At 42.7% G+C, this 10,852-nt stretch overlaps 2 protein-coding genes across 2 annotated transcripts in view; both read right to left on the bottom strand.

Moving 5' to 3' along the window:
- Window positions 1-3,444, bottom strand: part of Adamtsl3 (ADAMTS like 3) — a 321,149-nt gene extending 317,705 nt beyond the window's left edge. The window contains exon 1 of the mRNA XM_048790168.1: window positions 3,329-3,444. The gene's annotated coding sequence lies outside the window, so the exon portion shown is untranslated. The remainder of the gene's footprint in view (window positions 1-3,328) is intronic.
- The window catches only part of Sh3gl3 (SH3 domain containing GRB2 like 3, endophilin A3), a 163,544-nt gene continuing 156,020 nt past the window's right edge, over window positions 3,329-10,852 (bottom strand). Inside the window, exon 9 of the mRNA XM_048790171.1 lies at window positions 3,329-3,462. Within this exon, the coding sequence (XP_048646128.1) occupies window positions 3,440-3,462 (23 nt within the window). The 3' untranslated portion in view covers window positions 3,329-3,439. The remainder of the gene's footprint in view (window positions 3,463-10,852) is intronic.

A 10,852-nucleotide genomic window follows, 5' to 3' on the forward strand; every position in this document is an offset into this window, starting at 1 on the left:
GTATGCCAGAGCCGGATGCCGACGCCGCCACCGCGCAGCGCGCGGCAGGCGCGTGAGAAAGGCGGCCGCTGCGCCGTGAGCCAGCCCGGCCGCCCCGCCTCAGCCAGAGCCAGAGTAGGGATGCCGTCGCCCCCTCTCACCTCCCACCGCCTCCACCCATCCCATCCGGGAGCCAGTTCTGCAAAGTCAAGCCCAGCGGCTACATGGAGGTTTGCCTGGGACTGCTAGCTCATGCCTAAGAGCGTTAGGCGCTCCTACCCAGGCAAGATCAGGGTCGGAGATCAGCAGCCCCCTCTCAGTCGGCGCCTCCTCTGCTTCCCGGGGTCCCCAGTGCAGACCCATATAGAGGCGGGGCGGTCCTCCGACACCTAGCTGTCCATATAGTGGGAGACCCAGCAGAGCGCCTCTTCAGCCCAGTAGGCACCCCCTTCTATAAGGCTGATTTGGGTAACAGAAGCCACAGCTGGCGGGATAATGTAGTGTACAGGCCTGCAATTGGGGATGAAGGTGGTCATGTCAGGGGCAGAAGGCCAGAATGAGTTGCCTTGTGGGATTCTAGAAGTTTGGGGAAATGACCTTGGCTTAATCTCAGCAATATACCAGGAGGCTTCCTTATAAGGGCCAGAAGGTCTGCAGGATTATGCCCCCACCTAACTACCATCACAGTCATTGATTGTAGCTGCAGTGCCAAGCTGTGAATCTACTGTAAGAAGGGCATTCTGGCAGAAGTTGGTGGCATTATCCCTTTTCACCTGTGAGGAATCTGAGATGTTTCAGAGGATAAATAACTTGCTGGGTGAATAGAAGCACCAAGACTGGAACCCCAGGTCTGCACCTCTCTAGAATCTGTATTATTCATCCCCACAATTGCTCTCCTTCCTTCCTGGTGTTTGCTCCAATGCAGAAACTATTGCACTTTACAGAAAAGTTGCCCTGCCTGCCTCCTTCACCTGTTCTTCCCATCCTTACTCACTGATGGCTTCCTCTGACACGAGGAGGGTCTCTGAGACTGTCCACTCCAGATAAAATGGATGGATTCTTTTGGAAAATGAGCAGAGGGACATCAACGTGAAGGAGACCAAGGAAGGGCAGGACTCAACCAGAATTGACCCAACTATGTTTGTGTTCTAAAAAGTTGAACAATGAACTTATGAATAGTGAAGCCTCTGGTCACAACATTTTGATCAACCAATTAGCACATTATCTTCCTTTTTGTGTGTTTCTATGTAAAAAGCACCTTACTTAACATACATTGTTGATTGATTGACAGAGCTCAGGGCAACAGCATTACAATTTATGCCCACTGCATCTTGTCTAGTACATATATTTTCTCCACAAGGCACATCACAGCTTTCTTCTACTTAGGAACACTAGACAGAACTTCAGCCCTTCCTTGAGGGCTGTTTGAAACAGTGAAATTATCAACAACAACAAAAAAGACAAAAATGTGCCAGGTGCAGTTACACACCTGTAATCCAGTATCTTGGGAAGCTGAGGCAGGAGAATCACAAATTTTAGGCTAGCCTTAGCAACTTAGCAAGAGCTCATCTCAAAAAGGGCTGGGAATGTAGACCAGTGGTAGTATGCCCCTGGGTTCCATCCCCAGTACCAAAAAAAGAAAGAAAAACTAGGATGCTTATTTACATTACAAAAGCTGAAAGAAGAGGGCAAAGTATTGCCTTATTCAACCTTAGCTGGGAACATGCACATCAGTGGACTCAAAATTCTCACCACTCCTCAATGACTTTGAATGTGTTGCAGGTATTGATTATGGGGTTACAGGTAAGTGAATTCAAAACTAGGGAATCTGGAAATAATAAGGATTGACTGTATGTACTTCTCATATCAGGGTATAAGTAGAAGAATGTTAATATTTTACATTTTGGATGCACCTGGCATTTCATGTATATTAACTCAGCACAATAGTCTATGGGGTAAATATTATTTTAGTCCCATTTTACAAATGAGGAAACTTAAGTAGAAAGATTTAAACACCACATGTTCTTAGCAAATATATTATGCCACTTCTCAAATCATTCATATTCTAAAACCCCTTATGAGGTATCATGGAGTTGACTGCAGAACTCACATGAATATTCAAGATGAAATAGAGAATTCAAAGAAATATTATGCTTGTGTAGTGGCAGCTGCATAGAGTCTGCAACTCAGGAAGGCACTGGGAACGCCTCTGGAATTGGGGTACTTTCCTGGGAAAGCCTGAGTGGCTCTGCTCTAAAATTTTAATGTCTCAGCAGGACTTCCTGTCACACTTTCCCTTGGGCACTTTTGATTCCTAAGTCAGTCTCCAGGGAGTGCCCCTCACTAAGCATTAAGTCCAGGGGGGAACCTTTCTCTCTGGCAGGTTCCATCTAGCATTAGGTTTTCCTTCACAAAGAGCAGTTGGTCAGAAGAGCAAAGTAGAAGAGACAGATTACCAATATCCTTCTGGAAGTTCTGCCCTCCTGTTAACTCTAGCAGATCAAGCAATCTTATATGCATGGCTAAGATACAGTAAATTAAGGCAAGAACCACAGAGGACAGACTCTACTGAAGGGGCTGGCTGTCCCTCACAGGTGTTGTCATCTGCAGGTCTGTGGTCTTACCACCTCACTAGCACTTTCTTTTGACACTCTTCCCAAATATAGACAGCCTTCACTCAGTCACCCTCTACCTTTCCCTCCTACTCTTCATTTCTTCCCTGGAGAGATGGGCCCATATGTTCAAGCAAGACATTGCCAAAGGCATGGAAAGGAGAAAACTGGGAAGTGGGGGAGAACAGGAATTAGTGAACCCCAAAAGAACAGATCTGGCTATTGGGTGCAACTGCCCATCTCTGGGTGGGAGTCAGGCCCTCTCTGCCTAACTGCCAAGTACCTCCCCATGAGAACCTGCACCACCTGAGGACAATGACAACATGATACACTCTGAGAAGTCTAGGAAACCATTCCATTTCCTCCCTAAGATCCATCTTCTTGGGTTCCTGGATTCCACCACCTGTCTCAGGATTAGTTTCTTCTTCTCTGAGTCTCAGAGATTCCTACCCCTACTCCAGGAATTGCCTATTGAACCCAATCAGATAAACACAACAGCACAAGATTCACAGGACAGATATACAGAGAGGATCAGGGGAGTAACTGTTGGTGATGGTGGTATTGGGGTATTATGTGTGTTTTACTCTGAGAAGGAATATCAGTTCAGGGCATCTGCCTTAATTTACTCTTGATACAGAATTGTTCTTTGCATCTTCAGGACTGTGGAGTGGGCTGGGGAAGCACACTCAAGAAAACTATGTTGGAAGCTTGGAGGAAAAAAGAACTTGGAGGCCAACCTTGTCAAAGGTACAGTTGACTGCAGTAGACCCAAAGGATGCACTCACAGCAAGGCCACCAGGAGATGACGGGACTTCAGATGGACATGGTGCTTCAGGGCACAAGATTACTCAGGGAGTTCTCTTCAGAAAACCTGGAAGGGAGTTCAGGAAACAGGCAGATAAGGGACAAGAGTGGCCTCTGGCTTAGGTCAGGTTTAGCCTTCATGTGATCCTGGGACCCTGGAGGGTCCTATAGCGCTGACTTGAAGCAATAGGACTGAGCTGTTAAACCCAATGCTTTCCTGGGTGGCTCCCATAAGCCATGCGCCAGGAAGACATGGGGATATCAGAGTGTAAAAGGAGTTTGGACAGGGCATCTCATCAATGGTGTCTACCACACATGTATCCCAGGACTTATAGGGAGAACATGTTCAACTTGCTCTGGTGGCTTTCTGACTGTCCAGAGTGGAGTTCTTCTTTTGAACAGATATTCGCTTTATAAAATATTGTTCAGGTCTCCATCTGGTTGCTTTTCTGTCTCATAAGCAAAAAAGAAACCCTAAGAGGAGGTGTCAAGACAGGAATGGTTCTACCTGATGAGAGGTCTGCATGCTTCAGCATACCCCACTCTTGGTCTTTCCCCTCTACCTGCACTGAGATCCCCAAAGAATTCCTTAGGGATTTTAGGGGTGCCATATCTGTGTTTTCAAATCAGGGCTTAGAACTGCTGCAGCACTGGAGGTCTGAGCCAATCAAAATCTGTAAGGAGGGTGAGAGAGGTGTTGGACAGTTTCTTTTCCAGAATGTCCCAAATCTTGGGGCTGGAGCAAAAAGATCTAGAATCCCCTAAAGTGCTGTGATTTGGTAACCCAGGGCCAGCAAACTCTCCAAGTCCCAAACCCAAGGCTGATTCCCATATGGCCTCCAGGGCTATGAAAGTACTGACCAGACATACTCCGATAATCCTGCACACATGTCCACAGAGACTCTGCTGTGGAACACCCTGAGAAGCATAGATTGTCAGTCCCTTCAAATTTATCTTACTCTGCCCTTGACAAAACCCTGTCTTCTTCCCGACGCACAAGCCTGGCCTTGTGTCCAGGTTGGGCACAAGCTGAGAGAGATTAAGGTGAACCATCTTATTCTCTGAAGATCAACTTTCACCTTAATTTGTCAAAGTGTAAATATTAGAAGGTTCCAATAGTCCCTTCCTGTATAACCTCTGAAATTGTTTTCATACTTTACTTGTATACTGTAGTGATATTCTTACTATGATTCAGATGTGGTTTATCCCCTAAGGGTTGGAGGCTTGGACTTCTGCATGGCTGTGTGAATGGGAGGTCCTTAGGTCACTGGGGGCATGCCCTAGAAGGGATTAAGGCAGTTCTTGTGGGGCCTGGAGTTAGTTCTCACAAAAGGGAGTTTTTATAAGAGGGAACCTGACCCCCAAATTGCTCTCTTTGGTGTCTTGCCTTTTGATATGATCTCTTGCTACCACACATTTTTCTATTGTTGTGATGCTGTCCATGATGGGGGTCTTTGCCAGAGCTGAGCTGATGCCAGTTCTATGCCCTCGAACCTCCAGAACCATCAGCTAAATAAAACTCTTTTATTTATAGTTACCCAGACTAAGGTTCATTACTATTATAGTAATGAAAAATGGACTAATGCACCTCTCTCTTCTTGAATTTAACTAAAAATCTCCCCTAGTCTCACGACAACCATACCAGTAAAAGACCTCACAGCATCCAACCACAGTCATATTTAATCATATTGCTATAAGCCAACACATAGAGCTTGCTCAGGATTATTAGTTCTTACTTTGTACATAGTTCTAACAAATTTGTTCATCTGATTTTCAAAGGTAAAGTAGAGGCTACAAATTATAAAGGGACAGAATGCATGCTAAGAATATTGACACCATAGCAGTGCTACAGATAAATTATAAAGGTCACAAAAGAAAATATTTTAAAAATCACTAGTTTGTTATAGCTTAGTTACCTCATTGGGGCCTGAAAAGAATACTATGTATGATACTGCATTCATGCTCGTGAAGCCAGGTTATCTGTGAACACATTTGTGTGTTGAATTCTGTTTATGATTATATAGAAATACATGCTATGTTTTAGAAAAATATTCACTCACAAGAGGGTTAAATTTAAGAAACAAAAATTTAAACCAAGCATTACCTATTCCTTTAAATATTTACTTTCTGAAAAACTCATGTCTAGAACATCATCTCCAACAACTCCAGAATGCTATATTGTTCCAGAATTGATTAATTTGAGGGAAAAGAACAGAGTATAAAGTAAGAAATTGCATTAATCTAAATACTGTACTGTGCAATCCGTCAAGAGGACTTGCACACAAAAGCATTTGCTCTGATGCTTCATGGCATTCCACTCCTTGTGTGCCACAAAAGAGCCTCACCTGTTTAGTCTGTTTCCCTATGTGTTCCTTACTCTCTCCACTTGGCAATATTTGGATTGGAAGTGCCACAAAGGAATATTTGAAAAGTTTTTTTTTACAAATATAAGTTCAATAAAAATGTTTCTACATATTAAGTTTTGCAAAACATTAACTTTGAGAGGATTTGGTAGCTAATTAATCAAGCATTTCTAGACCGTCTTTATGCAGACTCAGGCAAAGATGTTCTATGGATGAATGTGAAGAACCAATTTCCTTCGGACTTCCAACACCCATACCTGTCAGTTGTAGACCTAAGGAGCAATTTGATGTAACCCACTACAGTACAAGACATATTCTTTGACAATTGTGCCTTGTGTCAGATGTATTAGGTTTTGGTAACACAATGGTATGACAAGATATGGTACCTGTCTTGCAGGAACAAATGAGATACAATGGAACAAATGTGCCCAGAGTGTCAGAATAGGAAGCTATAAACACAGGAAAGTAACTAATTCAGTCTTGGGGGTAATAAAGTTTTCTTAGGGAAAGTATTATTTCAAATGAGAAAGTTTAAACACAAGCACAAGATCTTACTGTAGAAAAAAGGAAAAAATTCTAAAGTGTACTCTCCTTCTGTGTATTCTTCAGTATAGAACAATCTATAATCTCAAGTATATTTTTTTGTGTGATTGATTTGGTTTTGTTTTGTTTGGTTTGGTACTGGAGATTGAATCCAGGGGCACTTAACAACTGAACCACATCTCCAGCCCATTTTTATTTATTTATTTATTTTAGTTTTTGGTGGACACAATATCTTTATCTTTTTTATTTTTCTGTGGTGTTGAGGATCGAACCCAGCGCCCCGCGCATGCCAGGCGAGCACACTACTGCTTGAGCCACATCCCCAGCCCTCCAGCCCATTTTTAAATTTTTAAATTTTGAGACAGAATCTAAGTTGCTTAGAGCCTTGCTAAATTGCTGAGCCTGGCTTTGAACCTGTGATCCCCCTGCCTGGCCTCCCCAGCCTCTCAAATTACAGGCAAGTGCCACTGCACCTGGCTCAAATATGCGTTTTAAAATAATATAAACTGGCTAGGTAAGGTGGTGCACACCTGTACTCCCAGCTACTCAGGAGGCTGAGGTTGGAGTTCAAGACCAGCCTGGACAATGTAATACAATCTCATCTCAAAAAAAAAAAAAAAGATTTCATATTTTATATATTCTCTGCCTTGGATACAGGAGATAAATTAAAACAAATACTATCTTCAAAGGTGAAGGAAGAACACAATATTGCATCTTTTATTAGTTACTCTCTTTTCTTTTATACTCATCACATCATTTTTTTCCAGAGTGGTCAGTCTCCTTACCTGCCACACAGAATTGAAAAAGAGCACCCACAGTCCACAGCTTTCTTCCCTCATCATGAGGGTCATTGTTCCAAAGTCAGTGGCTATATGGCATCCCATCAACCCTCTGAGTCTGTCATGTGTCTGATTCCCTCTCCTAGCTTCCAGCATTAAACAGAATTTTCTATCCTATCCATTTTGTAATTTCATTGGATAATGACTGGTTTGAGTAAAACATCTGAGCTCAAATTCTTTTCTGAGATCTGAAGTCTCTACCTGACCTGAAATTGCATGTCAATATCTGTTTTTAAAATTTTGTTTCCATTTTCCTTATTTAGGCTTTGAAGAACACTGAACACTTTGTCCTCAATTTTCCTGGCCCCATAAATGAATTTGGGGATCCTTGTTTCATGAAGTCTTTTGATGTTTTTCTTAGTCTTTAAAAACAACAAATAATAATACACTATTCTGGCACACAGTTAATGACAGCATTTAGCAATTTCTTGGGAAATACGAAGCATGTCCCACTATTATGTTGAACAGGAGACCAGGCTTGAGCCGATTATCAGACTTGCCCTGGGGCAATCTGGAACTTCTGGGTGTATCTTTCTTCCTTTTTTTAAATGAATAATTAAATTGTATTTCCCAAGTAGTAATAAATGAGATGATGATACTAAAGTGATTAAATATATTTCGGTATTCAATAGATCCAGCTACTTTTTAATGTGTATCTTTCTTTTTTTAAAAAAAATCATTTATTTTTTAGAAGTAGTTGGACATAATACCTTTATTTTATTTATTTATTTTTATGTGGTGCTAAGGATCGAACCCAAGGCTTTGCACTTGCTAGACGAGTGCTCTACCACTGAGCCATAATCCCAGCCCCTAATGTGTATCTTTCAAGCTGAAGTTCAATGGAAGAGCAGAAGAACAGAGCTGGTTAAATAGGTATCCACACCATCCATTTCCATGACTTTAACTATCAGCCAAATGCTGATGAAGAGTCATCAGCTTAATCCTCCAGCCCAGGTTGTCCTCCTGATACTAAATCCAATGGCATTTCCAGCTCAGACTGTCCAAGGCAAAGCCATTGTCTGTGTGTTACCCTCTCCCACCCAACATACTTCTCCTTTTCCTTTATGCCACCTATCATGAATGACACCCCTACACTCATGTGTCAGAATTCAGGGAGCCTGTAGTTTCCTCTCCTCAATATCATACTCTTTAAATCATTCACTCCCAAATCAGTTTTTTTTTTTGTCCCTACTACTGTGTATTCCGGGTAATCATGAGCTCTTGTTTATTTAGAAATACTGCCAGAGTAATCATGCTGGAAAGCCAACCTTACCATGTCATTGCTCTGTCAAATGTTATACTAAGCAACTCATTTCTCTTAAGATGAAGCGTGAAAGCCCATAGCATGATATATATGCCTCCCTAACTTGACCCCCACCTTCCGCTCACCTTTTGCCATTCCATTTTTACCTTGTGCTCCAAGTGTATTAGTCAGCATAGAATAGGTTTATGTTACAGTAACAAGGAACATACATTTTAGAGGTTTAACAGGTAATTTCTTGTTCACGGCAAATCTGGCATAGGTCGGCTAATTCCCCAGGGCAGCTGTCCTTCATGGTGTTGTTCAGTGATGCAGAAGCCTTTCACCCTGTGTCAACACGCAGCATTTATGTCAGCTGCACAAAGGGAAGAGAGAGACTGGAAAATGCACAGGAGCTTTTCAATGCCTCCACCAACAAATGACACACATCACTTTCTCTTTAGCCAGAATGAGTTGCATGGCTCTACCTAACAACTAGAAGGCTGAGAATTGTAACCTTCTGGAAGGATCCAGGAAAAAGGCATTTGGTGAACATATAAAATTGTTTCTCCCACACCAAACACAAAGGTGTGAATACCAGGAGGCAGGAATGATTGGGGGGCCCTGTTAGAATCCACCATAGCTACCCTACACTGCTCCCTCAATTCCTTACTAGGCTGACGGTGCATACTTACTCAGCTATTATTCTTCTCTTGGACTTAAGAGTAAATATCAAGAATTTTGTACTTTAAAAAATGTATAGAGTTACCTAGAGAAGAAAGGTTCTAGGAGACCAGAAAAGATAGTAACAGCCAGGCAGCCAAGGGCAGTTTGTGGGGTTTTGAAGTCAGAAAGAGGTGAGATTAACAGTTCCTGTGATGACTAGGACTTCTGAATAAGGGAGTGAAAAGGCTGTTTTAAGAAGACCTGAAAGAGTGATGTCAGAAAACATGACAGAATAGAAGATTCCAACAGTCATGGAAACATGGATTTGGCAACTACCACAGAGGAGAACACCTTTATGGGATCCCTGTGGTCTAGCCAAGTGTCCAGCACCTCAGTGGAGTGGAAAATATAAAAATGGATGCATTGAAGAGAGTGAGAGTAATTTCACTTTACATGATCACTTCTGCCCAAGAGAGACCCCTTGGCCTGTAATTCCTCCCAAAGGGAAAAGTGAGGTCAAAGTGAGGACTCAGCTCCCCCACCCTTGTAAGACACTTCCCAGGAGGCTCACTTCTGTCTCACCCAAACCCCAAAAGTTGGATAATAGCTGAATATTCTGGAGACATCTAGGAGCAGGGAGAAGGGAAGGGAATTCAGAGCAACCAGCACAAATTTCTTAATAGTGAGCTATAGATCCTGCTATCAAGCTCACAGACTACCAAGAGACTCTTGCACAACTATTCTCCTGAGGAACTCCGACTATCCAAATCATGCCTTGAGAACCCTGTGTGCCTCCTTGTGGAGGCCCTATGAGCTCCTACAGACAGCACAAAGATCTCAACAGCACGTACAGATCTTAGCAGCTGGCTTGACTCTGATGACTTGGAAGAAAGTACACAACCTTGAACATTTCAGAGGACTATCTAGGGAAGATAAATAGGAGGCTTCTGTCAACACCAAGTCTTGCATTTTAGAATAAAGAGAAAGCACACAAGCCTAACATTTGACCCATAAAAAGACACAGGAGGATTGGAGTGGAAACATCCAGAGAAAAGTTCTGAGAGATGTAAAATCTGAAAGTTCTAAAATCTGTAGCTGGGCTCACTAGTTAAGGTCTTTCTCTGCCAAAGTCCTTCAGTAAGGATTATAAGAAGTGACTGCTTTTACAAATGTGAAGATAGCCACACAAAGCTTACAGGAACCTGAAGAATCAAAGAAATATGACACCATCATTAATACAAAAGAAACAGAAAAGATCATAAGAGATCACAATTATATTCCAACAAACTGTGCCACAGTCTGGCTGGGCACACAATCACGAGCCACCACACAGCTTGTAGATTCAAACAGCAACTCTTTATTCCCGAACTCACACCAGCCGTATACAAACACGTTCTGGGGAAATCCACGTTCTCTGCCCAAATCCACCTCCACTGGGCTTCTGTCTCCCAAAATATACTCTGAATCCCGTGAGAACTCAAGGGGAACTCAGGCAGCAGGATACGCCCTATTCCCAGCAGGAATAATCTTAAACCTTAAACCTGGAACCTAAACTGGGAACGCCCTAAACACGATTATCTTAAACCGGGAACACCCTAATCCGCCTTGGTCCTTGAGCAAGGTCACCTACATTCAATGTCACTGCAACATGGGGTACGCTGGCAAGGAAATTGTCATACCTACTTGGCTAATGGCTCCCAGCATCTCCCCCCTTCTGATTAATTAAACAAGCAATGTGGCTTAAGGACCGTGCCTGGTAGGTTGTCCAATTCAACATATGGTTCTTACCCGTCATCGGAAAACTGA

The sequence above is a fragment of the Marmota marmota genome, unplaced genomic scaffold, assembly GCF_001458135.2.
Source record: "Marmota marmota marmota unplaced genomic scaffold, marMar, whole genome shotgun sequence".
Classification (NCBI taxonomy): domain Eukaryota; kingdom Metazoa; phylum Chordata; class Mammalia; order Rodentia; family Sciuridae; genus Marmota; species Marmota marmota.